Consider the following 18,030-nt stretch of genomic DNA (forward strand, 5'->3'; position numbering starts at 1 on the left):
AGGTAACAGATTTCACTTGCTCTATGAAGGATTTCCACTGGGGATCTAATGGTATCTTTGAGAACAGAAGGAATTTTTCAAATAAGTTCTTGTAAAGAGTGGAAATGAGACAAATTATGTTGCAGCATTTCTGAAATCCACCATGAGATTCTGTAACTACCCATCATCTTCCTGGCAAAAACATCTAAAAGGCAACACCCCAGGTTTACGTGATGAAGTTTCTTGCCTTCCAAATTTGGTTTCTGTACATTCTGTACATCATAGGGATTTTTTTTTTTTTCTGCCTGGAGTAATATTCCTGAAGTTTTTTACACTTGTTTCCAATCCCAGTGACATGCTTGCTGTGGAGAGGCTCTGGGGAAGATGAAGTGCTTCTGGCTAGTGAGGGTTTTCCAATTTATTCTGACCTGTAATGCTGTAGGTGTCCTTGAGTCAGGTATGGAGACATCCTTTTATGAACCTCCAGGAGCCTTGCAGGATTTTAAACTTGAAAGAAAGCATTGCATTACTTCATTGTTGTACTTCTAGGTGTTTTCTTTATAAAAACGTGCTTCATTATCTTAATTAATTTACTTAAATGTCTCTATTTTAATATCTGACTTGTTTTTCACTAATTTTCTGTGAGAAAATACCTATCTGCCTGCAGAATTTTGAGCTGTATTCTCATTTCCACTGGATATCAGCCCAATGATGTAGAATGCTGGTTGTTGCCACTGTGCCAATTTTTATATGGCCACAACACTCCTGGAACAGGAAACAATCCTCCTCAAGATAATTCTGGTATCAATTACATAGTGGATTTTAAATGCTTGTTTATCACCATTGTTGATCTCCTGTAGCACTCCTGAGCCCTGAAAGGTTAAAACTGCTAATATACAAGTTATTTTTTCATTTTTAATAAGCATTTTTTTCAGATATGACAGCACTAATTCAAGAGGTGTGTGCTGGACTGTAGTAAGTGAATAATACTGTCATTTTGCTTGCCTAACTTCTGGCTAGACATACCAAGCTGTTCTGTTTCAATCATCTCATTTGCCTGTCTTTCAGTGAGTACGGTGTAGAGACTTTGCATGGACCAGCGTATGGCCCCAGCAGTCACTCTGCTGCAGCTTCTTCAGCTCCCTCCTCCTCCTCAGCATTTCGCCATGTAGTGCCATCCAGACAAATAGTGGAAAGACAACCTCGGATGCTTGACTTCAGGGTTGAGTACAGAGACAGAAATGTGGATGTAGTACTTGAAGACAGCTCTACAGTTGGTAAGGATTTGTGAAAATGAAGTGAAAGCTGCCGCCGTGAAACTGTTAAAAGGACAAACTAAAAAGATTCAACCCAAATAATCCAAGTCCTAAAGCAAAGTAGAACAAAACCCCTCAAAAAGGAAAAACAAGAAAGATCCCCTTGAAAATGCAGCCTCCAAAGCTACTAACCATTTTCAAATCTCTTTACAGCTTTATAAAAGCAAAATTTTACTAATCCATGGTAAAGGTTAGTGATCTATCAAATACTTATTTTGAAATCTAGTTTTCTTATGGAATTGCTTCAGAAACAAAATGGAGATTAATGATTAAGTTGAGGCATGAAAATGTAATTTGGGATAGGATTAGTGTAGATGCAAGCTATTAATAAGTGGATGATCTTGGCATTTCCTCTTTGAATCTGTATGGCATCTCTTTCTACAAAGGATTAGTGACAAGATTAGAGGAATTCTTCCTGGTGTGAGGAACATCATTGCATTCTTCGTAGTTCAATTTTTATTTGACCCTTTCATTCAAATTAAGATTAATTCTATAAGTTTTATTGTCTTTATCGTAAAAAGGATACATTTTGAAGCAGTATGTTAGAAGTGTGCTAGTGTTTCAGAGCATACTATTTTTTATATTCCTCAAATTGGGAATTCATTTACTTCTGGTAAGGAAGAAAGGTATTTTATTTTATTTTTATTTTTAGTGAAGAGCTTATACAGATCCAAATAAGGAGCTACGTGAAGGAATAGTTGATGAAAGCAAATTTCCGTGCAGCAGCCTTTTGTCTGGGATGAAATTTGGAAATTGAAACTTTTGATCCTCACTTCTCTTTTCTGCAATGGATTTGGTGTTGGGTGGCGCCACCTAGCGGTGCTCGGTTTGAATTATCGATGGGTGTTCTCGGTTTTACTTTGTGCTAAGTTACATCCGTGGAAATCAGACATCAAAATCTCCTCAGATCAGAACTTTTCATCTGATTTTTCTTTTCTTATCGACATCTTAATACTTGATTTTTACCTGAAAGCTGTAGGGCAGAAGGCAGTTTGTGTAAAACTTTTGTATCTTGCCATATAAAGATGGAGGGCAGCCTCGTGTTTAAAGTCCTGGGAGAAGTGAGCAAGGCAAATTTTAGAAATTCAGCTGTGGACTTGAGGAAAGAATAGTTTTGGCTTTTTAGGGGATCTGCTTGCCCATGAGAGGCTGCCCAGGAGGGCACAGGGACCCAAGAGAGCTGGTTGATCTTCAAGAACAACCTCTCAAAGCACAGGAACAGTTACTTCCAATGTGCAAGAGGAGCAAGCATGGCAGAAGGTCAGCACAGAAGAAAAAAGCATTTCTGGCTGAACTAAATTCAAAAACAAAGTAGCCAGAGCTGGAAAGTAGTGATGGGCTGCCCAGCAGGAGCACAGGGGTGTGCAGGTTTTCAGTTAGGAAGACCAAAACACAGCTGAAAGTGAAAACACTGAGGGGTTAGAAAGGGTTTCTCTAAGTACATCAGTGTGAGAAGAAAGGCTAAGGCAAATGTGAACCTGTGTTCAGTGGTGATTGCTGAGCTTTGTCTGTAGGAAGATTATGGAGTAAATATTTCTGGAAGCACTTTTTGAGCACAGGAGAGAAAATAAGGGGATTTGGAACAGCCATCATGAATTTACTAAAGGCAGATTGTACCTAATCAGTCAGCATTATATGCCTTTTACAATTTGAGGGCTGGCTCAGTTGACAAGGGGAGAGAATGTCACTGTGGCTTTAGTAAGGCCTTGGATGTGTATTTAGTAAGGCCTGCTGTTGCATTTTTCTAGTCATAGTGTTAAGATAAAAACTGATCAAAATAAGTCTTAATCTGATCAGAGAAGGTATTCTGAGCAGATATTCTGGAGGGCAGGGCTAATGTTAGTGGGTCCTGGACAGTCTGAAGAAATGAGCTGACAGAGCCTCCTGAAGTTCCAAGAAAATAAAGTGGAAGTCCTGTATCTGGCATAGGATAACTCCATGTTATCCCCACCTAATACCTGGTTGTAGGCTGATGGGCTAGAAGACAATTTCATCAAAGGGATCTTGAGCGCTGCAGCAATGAACTGTTGCAGTGAAGACCTGCCATGTCCCAGGCTTTGTTGGTGAGACTGTAACCAGTGGATCCCAGGAAATCATTATTTCCCTCTATTCAGCATTTGCCAGACTGCATCTGGAGCACTGGGTGGGGTTTTGAGGTGCTCACCAGAAGAAGATGATGACATCCTTCAGTTAGTCTGGCCAGGGCTCTGGAGCTCTGGGCTAACAGGAGGAGAAGCACAGAGAAGGGGATTTGTCCAGACCTGACCTCTGTCTGCAGCTGCCTGCTGGAGGACATGGAGAAGATGGAACCAGACTTGTCCTGGAAGTGCATGAAAATGGAAGGCAATAGACACATCAACAATTCACATTAAATAAAGTTTTTGGGGTTTTTTTTGTGAGGGTGGTGAGGTACTGAAACTGGTTGGCCAGAAAAGTTGTCCAAATTCCATCTTGACATGTTCAAGAGCCAGTTGGACAAGTCATTGACTAAACTGGTTTAATTAGACCTTTGAGTTAGGCTTGGGTCACATGAACTCCAGAGGTACCTTCCAGCCTGAGTTACTTTATGACTGTGATAACTACAGGGGCAGAAGAGCATCAAAATGTACAAAGCATTGGAAAAGCTGTCAGAGCAGTCACTTGTATGAACATTCTGGTTCCTTAGGTCTGGACTAAAGCTAATGAAATTTGGTATCAGAAAGATGCACCCTCTTTGTTGCTGGCAAAGCCTGGTGCTCCAGATAGCACACGGCTATCTGTGTGTCTAATAAATATGGAATATAGAGTTACCAACAGATATGTTGAAATTATCAAATCCTTTGTGATTCTCCAATCATTTATGCTTTGTGATTATTTTTTTAAGCTTCATTTGTCCTTTACTGTTTGAAGGGTATGTTGCAAGGGTAACTAGACTGAAAATTCTTCTCAGAGTGAATTTTTACTTGCTCTTATTTTTTAAGTGCAACTCACTACTGTTTGAAATAAAGCAGTAAATGTGTTTATTTTATATATTTCCTTTGTTTTTCTCTCTAGGAGATATCAAACATATTCTAGAAAATGAACTTCAGATTCCTGCATCTAAAATGCTGTTAAAAGGGTGGAAGACTGGAGATGTAGATGATAGTGTAAGTTTTCAACTGTGTTTTCAGTTAACTGAACTCAATTTCAAACTGAGCATCTGTGGGTGGGGATTACAATGCAAGAATTGTTAGTTTCAAACAGTGTCAGATGCCTTGGGTGGCACACAAAGAGCTCTTAATCTAAAACATTGCAAAATAAAATCAGGACAAATCAGTTTTGTTTGGTTTGCATATAATGTGGCCCACCTACAAAAATGATGTTTTGAAGTAACAAGAAGTATATATCAAAACAAAATATTTGCTGATATTGTAAATACATATCTATATTTTTTTTAAAAGTCAGAATTCGTGAATGTCTTATATTTATAATGATTTTTCTCCCCTCAGACTGTTTTAAAAAGTCTACACTTGCCAAAAAATAATAGTCTTTATGTTCTAACACCTGACCTGCCTCCTCCTTCTTCAAGTCATTCTGGGTAAGTCTTTTGGCCATAAATTCTATTTGTATGGTTTGGGGTTTATTTTTGTGGGTTTTTTTTTATTGAAGCCATGTGTGTATTTGTAGGAATCTGCAGTCAGTAAATACAAAGTGTTTTCACTGCACTAGTGACTGTTGGGATGAACTAACTCAGCATCTCATTGAAAAGAATCTTGTTGAGGTTTTTAGAACTTTGGTGGGTGCATGAACCTCTTAGGTATATATAGAATTTTACACTCTCAGATGTGATGACTTTAACAGAAATCTAGTCCCTGGAGGAACGAGAGCTAGCCTTGCATAAGTTGCTGCTTTATGTTGGTCCATTTAGTGTATCTTAAAAATGTGTATAAATAATTTGTGTCTGTTCAGAATTTTCTTTATGAAATGTTCATTACATTATTTTATCTTGTATTTTAAAACATGTAGAAGGGCTGAATAATTAATTACTATAAATTAATTGTTCATTAAGAATTAATTATAATTTATTTCCTTGAATTGAGAAGAATATATTTTATTACTTATTTGAACACTCAAGAAGTAAGCAGTGAGTAAACAGAATCACAGAATCATCAAAGCTGGACGAGACCTTCAGATTATCTAGTTCAAGCCAGCATAATCACCTCTGAGACATATCCCAGGTGCCACATCCAGACATCTCGAACACTTCCTAGGCAACTTAATCCAGTGCTTAACCACTCTTTCAGGGGAAGATATTTTTCTCATACCTAATCTGAACGTGCTGTGGTGCAATTTAATGCTCTTTCCTCCATCCTTCCCCCTGGGACACGGCAGTGGAGGCAGGTCCCGTCCTGTTTTTGGGGGGTTTGGGGGGTGAGGAGGTCCCCCCTGAGCTGAGGGGTTTCTCCGGGCTGGGCATCCCTCGGTCTCCGCTCCCAGGATTTCCCTCCGTGTCCTCCCGGAGCTGAGGGGCCCCGAGCTGGGCACAGCAGCGAGGTGGGCTCGGCAGCACAGGGGACAGTCCCTGCCCTGCTCCTGCCCTGCTCCTGCCCTGCTCCTGCCCTGCTCCTGCCCTGCTCCTGCCCTGCTCCGCCCTGCTCCTGCCCTGCCCTGCCCTGCTCTTGCTCCTGCTCCTGCCCTGCTCCTGCCCTGCTCCTGCCCTGCTCCTGCCCTGCTCCTGCCCTGCTCCTGCCCTGCTCCTGCCCTGCTCCTGCTCTGCCCTGCTCCTGCCCTGCTCCTGCTCCTCCCTGCTCCTCCCTGCTCCTCCCTGCTCCTGCCCTGCTCCTGCCCTGCTCCTCCCTGCTCCTCCCTGCTCCTGCCCTGCTCCTGCCCTGCTCCTGCCCTGCTCCTGCCCTGCTCCTGCCCTGCTCCTGCTCCTGCCCTGCTCCTCCCTGCTCCTGCCCTGCTCCTGCTCCTGCCCTGCTCCTGCTCCTGCCCTGCTCCTGCCCTGCTCCTGCCCTGCTCCTGCTCCTGCCCTGCTCCTGCCCTGCTCCTGCTCTGCCCTGCTCCTGCTCCTGCCCTGCTCCTGCCCTGCTCCTGCCCTGCTCCTGCCCTGCTCCTCCCTGCTCCTCCCTGCTCCTGCTCTGCTCCTGCCCTGCTCCTGCTCCTGCTCCTGCCCTGCTCCTGCCCTGCTCCTGCTCCTGCTCCTGCCCTGCTCCTCCCTGCTCCTGCCCTGCTCCTGCCCTGCTCCTGCCCTGCTCCTGCCCTGCTCCTTCGCTGCTCCTGCCCTGCTCCTGCTCCTGCTCCTGCTCCTGCCCTGCCCCTGCTCCTGCCCCTGCCCTGCTCCTGCTCCTGCCCCTGCCCCTGCCCTGCTCCTGCCCTGCTCCTGCTCCTGCTCCTGCTCCTGCCCTGCTCCTGCCCTGCTCCTCCCTGCTCCTGCCCCTGCCCTGCCCCTGCCCTGCCCCTGCCCTGCCCCTGCCCTGCTCCTGCCCTGCTCCTCCCTGCTCCTGCTCCTGCTCCTGCCCTGCTCCTGCCCTGCTCCTGCTCCTGCCCTGCTCCTGCTCCTGCTCCTGCTCCTGCCCTGCCCCTGCCCTGCTCCTCCCTGCTCCTCCCTGCTCCTCCCTGCTCCTCCCTGCTCCTCCCTGCTCCTCCCTGCTCCTCCCTGCTCCTCCCTGCTCCTCCCTGCTCCTCCCTGCTCCTCCCTGCTCCTCCCTGCTCCTCCCTGCTCCCGGTCAAATCCAGGCTCCTTCCCGGCCCCCCGGGCGTACCCGGCTCCCCCGGTCCGGCCGCTCCCCCAGCTCTCCTGCTGCCGTCAAGTATCGCGAAGGTTTGAAGACGAAACGCTGTTATATGGAAAACACTCTTTTAAAGCAATTAGCGACTCGTTCAGTTTGTTTTCTTCCGCGTCCTTCCCTTTCCCCGTATGTGCTGTTTGCCAGGAAATCGGGAATTTTCCTCGGGAGCCGCTAGAGGGTGCGCGGGAATTGAGCCTGCCGAAGGCGCCGATGCCTTTGGAATTGGGCAAAAAGCGTGGATTCCAGCTTGTCTGAGGAGGGAGTCGGCTTTCGGCCCTTGTAGGTGATAGGAGAATATTCTGCAAGTGCCAATTCTATTGCTGGTGGGAGGAATTCTTTGAGAGTCACTAGAAATTTGTAGTTGCCTTCCTAAGGACTGAAAGTACTTTGTATATTACTAAAAGGTGCACAGTTACTAAAAAGGTGCACATGTTACTTGTGCACAGTAACATGTAGTCTGTGGAACAATTAAGAATGCTGATATGAATTATAAAAATAATAGTTATAAGAAAAAGAGCATTAAGAGAGGGAAGAGTGGCACTTGAACAGAGGGTGGTGTACATGAACTGTATGTGCAAACAGGAGCTGTATTTGTGTGTGAGGACAATAAGCCATTGTACCTTGGCAGCTATTTGAAGAACAGTGAAAAGACACTACAGCTGCTCATTGTTTCATTTCCAATTTCAAAATTTTCTAGCCAGGTATTGCTGTATATTGTATTTTGAATGTTATAATTCTGGAGAGAAAAAGGGAGTCTGGAGAGAGTTTTTATTGCAACTGCAGTAAAGTATATAACAGCAAACTGTTTAAAAACAGTTCTTTGCCTTTTTTATTGGATTAATGGTTTTAAAGAACTTCACTTGATAATAAAATCAAAGTAGTTGTTACCTTTTATAGTTTATATTTGTTTCATAGTGGAGATTAGTTCTGGATATTTTTAAGATAAAAGTTGGTAGCTTTGGGACAGCAAATGGTGACTAATTAGTGGCTATTTAAACATGGATAATTTGAAGGCTAGATCATCTTCCTGAAGTCATAAATTCTAGATGAAAGGGGAGGCTTGCCTCCAATTAAAGCATCAATGCAGATCAAAACACATCTAATTGAAGCAATGTACCAAACCCAGTTACACTGTTTACTGCCTACTGTTAGGTCAGGTATTATTCAGATTAGTTTGTTACCCACAATTTTTAAAAGCGTCATGCTCACATCTATTATTAATGGATGTTGAGGAACTTTGCCTCTTGCTCTGGGAGTTCATCTGTTGTTTTCTTCAAATGCCTTCTGTTTTGAACTAGAGATAAATAGTCGTGATTTGAATATCTCCAGAAAGTGATATTTGAAAAGCGTGAGATTCTAGTATGTGATATTTTATCTACATGCCCTTCTTAAAAGGAACAGTCTGGCCTCAGCTCTGTAAGCTCCAATTTTTGTCTGTTCTTTATAGTGAGGCAGAACAGTGTCTGAAACATCCTATTCCTACATGTTGATATGAAGGCATTGAAGTTTATTGTGACAGACTGAATGGGCTTAACCCAGAACTGACTGAAAACCAGCATCTAAATGTAATCGCAAAGCGATCCTGCCTTTTAAATAAATAAAAATCTTCTGGGGTATCTTTATTCATCAGTGGCCTACCTAAAACTTTTATAGGTACTAGAAACCCAGTGAATTACTACTGCATGGTAGTAAATTGAGGTGGAAAGATAAAATTTAAATGTCAAATATCACCTGTATGGTTCCACCCTGCTTCCACAATTTCAACTGCAAAGCCATACTTATCCATGCATGATATCCAGAACAATAACCATGTATTCTATGAGCTGTGGACATACTGAAATCTAATTTCTAGTGAATTCCTGCCTCATCCCAGCAGCTGTGGTAAATCAGCCTTCTCCTTCTATGCTTCCCAGCATCTCACCTACCTCTGGTGCTGGCTCCTGTTGTTGTATATTTTGTAACATCTGTGTAATATTTTCCCCCTTGCTCAGAATATCAGCCCGCCCTGCATCTGTTCTCCAGCTCACAGTCAGGTAGTATCAAAGGAAAGGAGAAATCATGTCCTGTGGGTAGTTCTGAGATCACTGGCCAGGGTCACCCGGATGAGTATAAAAATACTTCACTTTTAGTGTAGCCTTTTACTGAGGTGGGTGGTAATTTGGGACCCCTTCCTCCTCCTGGCTGCCAATTTACATGTGGTATTTGAGAGCTTTCTAACAGTATGAGACCTCCTTAAAACCAGTGACTATGTTCAAAAGTTACCAGGTGGGTGGAGAAGGACACAATTTCTCTTGAAAGGAAAGATGCCAAAGAATGTCCATCATTCAACATCCATGAGGTAGATCCCTTGCACCAGCTTTGTCAGATTAGATTAATCCCTTCCTCAGCATGCAATTCCTTCCCTTTGTTGCCTTAGATGCTTCTTGAAGGCTGACAATACTCACTTGAGGAAATAGGTTTAGAAGGATGCAAGAGGGAAGCATGAAAGTGTGAGCATGGGAGTCTGGCCATGGAACTGGGTCATCCAGATTGTCCTTTCTATCCTGTGTGCTCTGGGAGATGCTTTTTATAATTTTTTATTGCTGTTGTCATTATAATGGATATAATATATTTTATACTTTTTTTGCTAAACAGCTGAAAATTCAAGATATTTTATTATACTTGATGAATCACTGGAAAGTTGAAAAGTATGAAAAACCCAGGTGCATACTATGGAGATTATTAGAACTATTGGAATTTTTCTAAGTAATTGTTACCTGTTAAACAAGTCTAATCATTTATGTGGAAAAGAAAAAAAACACAGATCCCTTTCTTCAAGCAATAGGTCCATATATTGCTGAATGCCTCTGCTTTAGATGATTGCAGAGCACTGGTGGTGATGTGGTGTCTTGTACGTTATCAACTGTAGCAGAGTGTTAATTAAGAACGATGTAACCTGCAGCTCCAATTATTAGTCCTGTCTGTTTAACTGGACAGGAGCAGTGCCTTGCTTTAGTTACTTTAAAAGCTTCCATAAGAATGGTAAGATTAATGTTTTATTTTCCCATCTGTTCATGAGACAGTTTAAAAATCCTGAAGTTTAAAATGCAATAGAATGTAAACAAAAGGGCTTCTGCTCATTTACATGTTAGCCAGATTTGCTAACTGATTGCTGTTTGAACCTAATCTACCACCTCCTGCTGCATTAGCTACAACAAACATTACATTTACATACTGATTTCTTATTTTGTTTTAATGTAAATAATCTGTAATTACAGTAAATTTGGACTTCTGTTGACATGAGCTTATATAAATCTGTAAGTTTAAAATGGAAATGTTAATTACCTTGTGTCATACCTGTTTATATAAAATCAGATGTTTTGGGGGAAATCATTGTGACTGAGAAAGATATTGCCTAGTGGGAAAAACTGAGTGTATTTCATAAAAACTGGGATGAAAAGGAGCATTTACATATCATTGATTAAAGATTTACTTATGGTGTCAAATTCTAAAATACTAGTAAAATTTCAAAGAAAAATCCTGTCAAAAAGCAAAGTATCATATAAAAAATCAGAGCATTAATGCCATCATTTAACAGCAGATAGAATCAATCTGTTTTTTATGTCCAAGTATCTTGCTAGAACTGGTCAGAGCAATGACTGTGCTCTCTGAACTGTTTTCTTTTGTCTGTTCTTGAACTTCTTTTTTGGGTGCAAGCAGGGTACCTCAATTGGAGGATTGGTGCCCAAAAAAACAGATTCCCTTGCCTATTGTGCTGCACAGCAAGTGCAGAATCATTCAGCTGAGGTAAAAGGGTTGTAATGGTGTATATCACCTAACAGCAAATGCTTTTCAAAGCTGGGGTTTGCAGTAGGGAAAAAAAGGTTCTAGCAAGAGTGGCCTACTTTAGTCCTCTTTCCAGAATTTAGTTTTCTTTTCCCACTAATTAATTCTCAGTTTAATTGTATTCTCTTAGCACTGGTGGCAACAAAGAAAAAGAAGGAAAAAAAAAATCTGTCTTTTCTTTAGTGGGACCTACAGTTTGAACCTGATTTTTTTTTCCCCTTTTAATGTAGCTATTTTATTTGGAAAATTGTAGTGAACTATAACATTTGTAGGAATATTAAACAGCTGCAAACACAGAGGCCAAAATTTTAGAGATATGCCTTGTATTCAAAGTTAGTCTTCTCAATTTACTTATGTGGACCTGAAGAGAAATGGAAATAGGCTTCATCTTACTGTCAATGAGAAGTTTCCTATAAATACTTTCACCTTGTAAAATTTATCATTACCTTGATGGCTACAATACCATTTTTGTGCAAGATGTATTTTGGCCCAAGTAATTTGGGGTAATCTGCATCCCCCTCTGATTCTGGGAGGGACAGGCACCGCTGGCTCTGTGTTCACATCAGCCCCATCCCACACAGAAGGGTGGCACCAGTGCTGGCACCAGTGACCCATCAGAAGTGCCATCAATCAGATGTGCCATCAGTTCCTCCTCCTTGTGACCTTCTCGTGGACACTGTCCAAGCTTTACAGCTGTCAGGCCATGTGAGATTTTGATGTAGGAGCTCCAAGGACTGGAGCAGGTGACCAGTACATTTCTGTAAGCAGAAGTAATGTTCCTCGGTTTGTTATTTTTCTGAAGAAAAAGTGAACAATTAACCATGCACTGCATTTGCTAACACTTTCAAACCCAGTTTTTCCTCATTTTTTTTTAGCCAACTTAATTTTCAGCCTCTTTTTTCACTCTGTTTGTCAATGAATATGTACCGAGAATTTGCTTGTTAACAACATTCAGCTTGTGTTGCTTAGAAATCCCAAAAGTAGAGGTGTCAAAATTGTTAGTTCAAAAATTAAAGCTTTTAATTTTTAGGCACTTCATTTAAATTTGTTTGAAGAGTATTTTTTTCCTTTCCAAAATACTTCCTGCTCTCACAAGTAGAAAACTTTTCCTACAAGCGGATGCTTTTTATTAGCAAGCTGTATTTTGAGTTGTACTGAAGTGCGTGGATCATGCATAACTGGAGAGACTGAGGGTTTGATCAGACTGGCCTGTTTATTCTATGTTTACATCAATTATAGAATGAAAACATGAGTCATGTTATCAGTTAGCATCTACAGATTTTTCAGATAGAGTCAAAATTGCTATAACAGAACCTTGTGTGAGTGTATGGAATCCAGAGCCATCCACATATGCAGTAATTAATGTTTTCAGAGCAATTAAATATGTCATTTGCCTTCAGTATTTGCTGAAAACAAATAAAAAATCAGAATCTGAAAACGCACAGCAGGATATTTTAGTTGCTACTGAACATTTGCCAATAGAAAATATGGTTATGGGGATGTGAAACTTACTAACAATCAAATTCGAATTACTTGTGAAAATAGACATGCAACTTTTCAGGACTCTTCTTTTTATTTTTTCCCCTCTTTTGAAGAACTGTTAAGTATTTAAAAGTTATGCCTTTTGTCAAAAATCTTGTGAAAGTTCAGAAAACTGCATGGTGATCATCGATGTCTCCAGTTATATTTGTAGCATCTCTCATGCTCATGATCATACTTAGCATTGGCAATCAGTTATATTTATTTTCCATATTGGAAAACCATAAAAGACAAGAAATAGCACTTCATGATTTATTTTGTTTTGTAGTATTTGATTATTGAGATGTGTCTGGAGCCAAATTAGGTTTCTGAGTGAAGATATTTTTGTAAGGTGAATTTCCCTAAGATGTTCAAACAAGCTGTGTAACTCTTGCTGAAGCATCCAGTGAGTATTGTATGACTTCCTTCTATTTGAGCAGCAAAACAGCAGATCAGTAATTCCAGAAGGAGTTAAAACTAACAAATCAGGTCTGAAATGATGTAGGAGTCTTTCTTATCTTCTTGTATCATAAGATACAGCTGTGTTGATCTGCATTCAGAATTTGTCCTTTAGTGCTAAGAGAAATGGCATGTGGAAGTGTCACAGGATAGTGAAGATGTGAAGCAAAGAAACAGTCTGTCATTCTTTTAAGTGTATGTGATAAGGAAAAAAAAAGAGTTTAATAGGCCCAATTAAATTTCATAGGCCACTGAACAAGTCTGCATAAATATTGTTTAGAAACCCAAGCTGTGGTACAGTGTTGCTGCAGTTTTGTAGCATGTGTAAGATTGCACACAGCCATAATTGCCATGTCTGTAACAGAAGTCCTGCCTTCTGCTTTGAAAAGTAGATAGCTGCATAATTTTGTACCTAATTAATCAATCAGGATGCCTTCTTAATATCCAGATGTTTTACCAACAGGAAAATCAGAAAAAAAAACCCCAAGTTTATAACAACATGAAGATATGGTTGGTCTGTTTAAACTGTATCTTAAGATTTTTTTTTAATTTAATTTTTATTTATTTCTATTTTTATTAAAACCTCTGAGAATGTACATTTAAAACAGTGTGAGCAGAACTAAATTTTCTAAATGTTCAATACCCACACGAGAAATTTTGCTGTGGTTACTTTTCCAGTTCTAATTAGCTGGGTTTATATATCTTTAAATGAATCTAAGCAGAATAATTTCCATTTGGTTTCTACTTCAGATAACCCAAGGAAGAGCATGCTTTGCCTTGTTCTATTTACCATCAGTTCTTAATGTGCATCATAGCTTGATATTTGGTCTGGCCATCAATATGCTGACAAGCCTATTATTAATGGCATTAGGAGTGCTAAATACACCCGATGTTTGTGAAGATAATGGGACTCTCTCCATTTTGAAAATACTTAACATTAGATGAGCTTTAAAGGCTGCAGTCACCTTATTAAGGAGGGAGTTCAGGAATGGCCTTTGGTCATTCTCAGCATGCTTCCTTGCATTTAAGAGTGAAAAGAGAGATGATAATGTTGTGCCTGGACTTGTCCATGTAGAGTTTAGGGTACCCTGGGGTTTCTGCATCTAACTGTAAAACAAGCTATAACATGCTTATCCCTCATTTTCCTGTTTTTCCTTCAACCATTTCAGGGCCCTGCAGGAGTCATTAAATCAAAACTTCATGCTGATTGTCACCCATCGAGAAGTCCAGCGGGAGTACAACCTCAACTTCTCAGGAAGCAGTACCATTCAGGAGGTGAGTGCTGTTTCACAGCTCAAGAATAAATGTAGCTCATTATAGCTAATGCCAGCTCTCTTAAAAGGGGTTTGCATAGTCTTGATGGATATTCCTGTATTTTATTAGTATTTTTTATTTTAATCAACTGGATCATCAAGATTTGCTGTAATTTGATTAAAGAATTCAATTAGAAAAAGGTGTTCTATTAAATGATACAGAAAGGATATTTCTTTTTGTACTGTAGTAGCAAAATACACAAACAGTTGTGTATACACAATTTATTGAGCTTTTCAAATTTCATTTTACTTAAAATGCCTTGAAGCTCCCTCTGTCTTCCATTCTTTTAACCAGCTCCATCTCCATTTTGTAGGCACCTCGACCACTGTGCTGGTTGCTGGTGGAGTGCTGTAATTCTTACTGGCCTGGTTGCCAAATGGTTTTGTGTGTAATGGACGTTGCTGCCGTTCTGTGGAACGGCCAGCAAGGGGTGATATTGGAGAGAACTTCGGCAGAATTAAGTCCTAAAGGAACAAATATCTCTGATGTGACTCTGGACTCCCTGAATTCAGAATAAGCAGTCCCTTGCATATTTTTGAAACTCCTTTCCAAGCCCAAAGATTGTTGTCTAGTGCTCCATGGTGTATCTAATGCCACATGTTGTGGATGTTATTTTCCATATGACCCACTGCCTTCTAGAAACTTGACAAACAACCTAGAAATGTGAATCTTCAGAATTCATATTACACAATATTAAGATTAAATGTTTGCTTTTAAAATTAAATGTATGCTTGCTGTTATTGGTCTGACACTTCTCTCTGTCTTTTGGAGTTGAACAGATTTTATTGAAGTTTCTTGTGTCACATGCTGACATGGTAGACAGAATTAATTTAAGTTCTGTAACATTAGCTATGGGAGTAGTATCTCATACAACAATGAAAAATGATCACTAACTGTTTTCCTTGTGAATCCTGTTATTCTTAAGATCTAAATTCTCCCATGTGAAAGCTTGTTTTCTATTTCTTATGTTTTGATCTACTACAGTAAGTTCTGTTTTGCTTTTCGTGGTAATACAGATACACATACTTGAATCAGTTTGACTTCTGAAGGGCTGAGCTTTGACTTTCTAGAATGATAAAGAATTTGAATGTTTATGGAAATAAATCATCCAAATATGTGCTTTTTATTTTAAAATTGTGTGATTCTAAGAGAAAACACATACATATATATTGTTTGTTTGTTTTTTATCAGTGCTGTATCATTTACTTCTTTACTGAGGGGTCTTACCTGGCTTAAAGGAACCAGAAAGGTGTGACAGGGGATCTAGGCTGACTTTCCATGCACTGGAGTTTTCTTGTTCGTTTGTAATGGCAGGTTATGGTCATCAGGTTGCCATATGAAATCAACATAATGTAAAAGTTAATAATTATTTTCCCCTTAAACAACCAAAATAAAAGCCCTATTACCACGTAACCAGAAGGAGCACAAAACATTTCCTTGCCTTTCTTGTATCTGAGTGTCATACCCAATAGAGTGTATAAAATTGTGAAGGGGCTAAAATGGCCCTGGTTCTGCAGCTGATGCTGAACAGGTGAACGTGTCTGTCTGTGCAAAGGCTCCTGGAAATCCCTGGGGATTTTGCTGAGGTAAAAGGGTTGCTGAACATTTGTCTAATTATAGAAAACAAGCACTGTTTTGAATGTTAACTCCCTAATGGCTTCTTAATTTAATTTTTTTTTCCTTTTAGAGTAATCATTGTAACAAATCTAGGCAGTCCTTGTGGCTTGGAGGAACCGGTGGTATCGTTCCTCATCTCCTTTGTCTCTGTCCTCTCCAGGGACTGTTAGATTTTTTTTTTCCCTCTTCATTCTCTTGTTCACACTTTAACAAATTAATAGTTTACTTTCCTCCTGGTGTATTTTTGTAGCGGTGGAGAAGCTTAGTGATGCAGTTGCCAACCACAAGAGGGCAGGAAGGACTATTCAATTATTACCTAAAAATGCTGCTCAGTGTTTTCAAATTAGCTTCTGGTATATTAACAAAAAGGACTATAATGGCCAAGTTATTGTTTGATTTACAGATAATTGGCATATTGCAGGGAGGAGACTTAATTTCACCCTTTTAAATTAAACAGGGAGATTTAAAAAGACATAAAATATTCATTAATGTTCAGTGATTATAAAGCAGTGGCATATATTTATTCTACCTTTATTACTGTTTCGATGGGAAAATACAGCAAATATTTCAGAAATCGACTTGGCCATACTGACAAGTTGAAATGTTTAAGCAGTGTTAATGCAATCTACTCACACGCCATCTCCTATGCAGAAAGATTCAAAATGACTACATCAATTATTAAAAGAAATATTTAAGATTCTAGAAATGTTCTACTTCTTGCCACAGTTGGTGAAACTGTCTCTCAAGGGCTACTGGTGCAGTGTGTTGTTGTTATTAGTATTGTGAATTTTAAGGAATAGATATTTTTTCCAGGCGTCTCAAAGACCCCCCAGTCTTGCACCAAAAACTCAACCCCACCACCCTTTCAGAAAGCAGAAATGTTTTGCAGTGCATTAAATGCAAAATCCAGTGAGCTCACAACTGTGCTTTCCTAAACTGCTATTGCTGCAGTTCTCTGTTTTTTTATTGTTTAGGATGCATGTTTAATAGTGAATGATATTTGGATGAATTGTTTTTTCAAAGAAATTGCAGTGTTTAAGGGGAAACCATGTGACAAAAAATTAACTGAGAGAAGCCTGATCCCGTAGTGCTCATGTTTGCTTCCAAAACTGATTGCATATTACTTTAATAGTGGCATTTTGGAGGGTAATTGCAAATGCCTTTGTTTTATTTTTTAATATTCTTTATCTAAATAGCTAACTCTTTATGTATTACGATCTGTTTTCTCATCTTAAAAAATATAAGTTAAATTCAGTTATATTGTTTTGTGATCCTGAACTTATACAGAATCTTTGGAAATTAAATAAAAAAGTAAATGGAACTTGTAAAAAATTCTGTATATTCGATTTAAATTTTCTTTTTTGAGTTGGGCAGGGGAGTAGTTAACTTGGAAAGTTAATAACAACACGATGGTCTAAATTGCAAGTTAATCTGTGTCACAGGTTTCTGCCATCCATTTGTTCTCATAAAATTGCACTATTAAATTAATTCTAGGCAGATACTGTTCTGGAAAATATCATGGTTACTTTTTTCCATTATCTGCATTTTAAATTGGAAATTGGTAGGTTTTGTGCCAGTTAGGAGACTTAATGAATACATTTCCAGTGTGTTAGACGGTTAAATAAAGGCAATTTGACAAATTGAACTCCTAATACAAGGCTAAAATGAGTTTTCTTCTGAAGACTTGTTCTTTATTCTGCTACAATAATTTATAGAGGCTGTTTGAAATTGGAGAGATTTTTTAACTTCAGGTTTGAGAAGCTCTGTCCTAAATTATTACAAGGCATTGCCACATTAAAGATAATTTCTTCTCTATCTATACTTACCAACTTGTTCTCATTTAGAAATGAACATTTCTACTATTTTTCATTTTTGCAAGTTGTATTTTTATTATTTGACAGAAATGAAGGAAAGCCTTCTTCAGAAAGGGGAATATTTGAAAGTGTTAAAAGCAAGTTTGTGTTCTGATCCTGGAGCAGACAAACTAATTTGTGAAAAACTTAATGGGCTTGAGTCACAATAATGTGCTCTACACTTTTTGTTTTAATCAGTGACACAGAGAAAAAAAAATCAAACATTTAACAAACTGGATCGCTCCATTGAAAACAAGGACTTTACATTTGTCTATTTTACTCTTTTGATACAGATTTTGAAGCCTTTTTGTGATTCTTTCGTGCAGGATTGCAAAAATATCCAGTGTACACAAGCTGTGGCTGCTAAAGGGTGGATAAATATGCAGAACCCTCAGTCCC

At 39.6% G+C, this 18,030-nt stretch overlaps 1 protein-coding gene across 5 annotated transcripts in view; it reads left to right on the top strand.

Annotated features, from left to right (window-relative positions):
- Window positions 1-18,030, top strand: part of FAF1 (Fas associated factor 1) — a 159,924-nt gene that overhangs the window by 37,879 nt on the left and 104,015 nt on the right. For all 5 annotated transcript variants that reach the window (XM_085586271.1, XM_085586272.1, XM_085586273.1 and 2 more), the window contains 4 exons: window positions 1,048-1,256; window positions 4,329-4,420; window positions 4,763-4,851; window positions 14,017-14,122. In XM_085586271.1, the coding sequence (XP_085442397.1) occupies window positions 1,048-1,256; window positions 4,329-4,420; window positions 4,763-4,851; window positions 14,017-14,122 (496 nt within the window). The remainder of the gene's footprint in view (window positions 1-1,047; window positions 1,257-4,328; window positions 4,421-4,762; window positions 4,852-14,016; window positions 14,123-18,030) is intronic.

Source organism: Lonchura striata, chromosome 8, assembly GCF_050655825.1.
Source record: "Lonchura striata isolate lonStrDom1 chromosome 8, ASM5065582v1, whole genome shotgun sequence".
In the NCBI taxonomy this organism is placed as follows: Eukaryota; Metazoa; Chordata; class Aves; order Passeriformes; family Estrildidae; genus Lonchura; species Lonchura striata.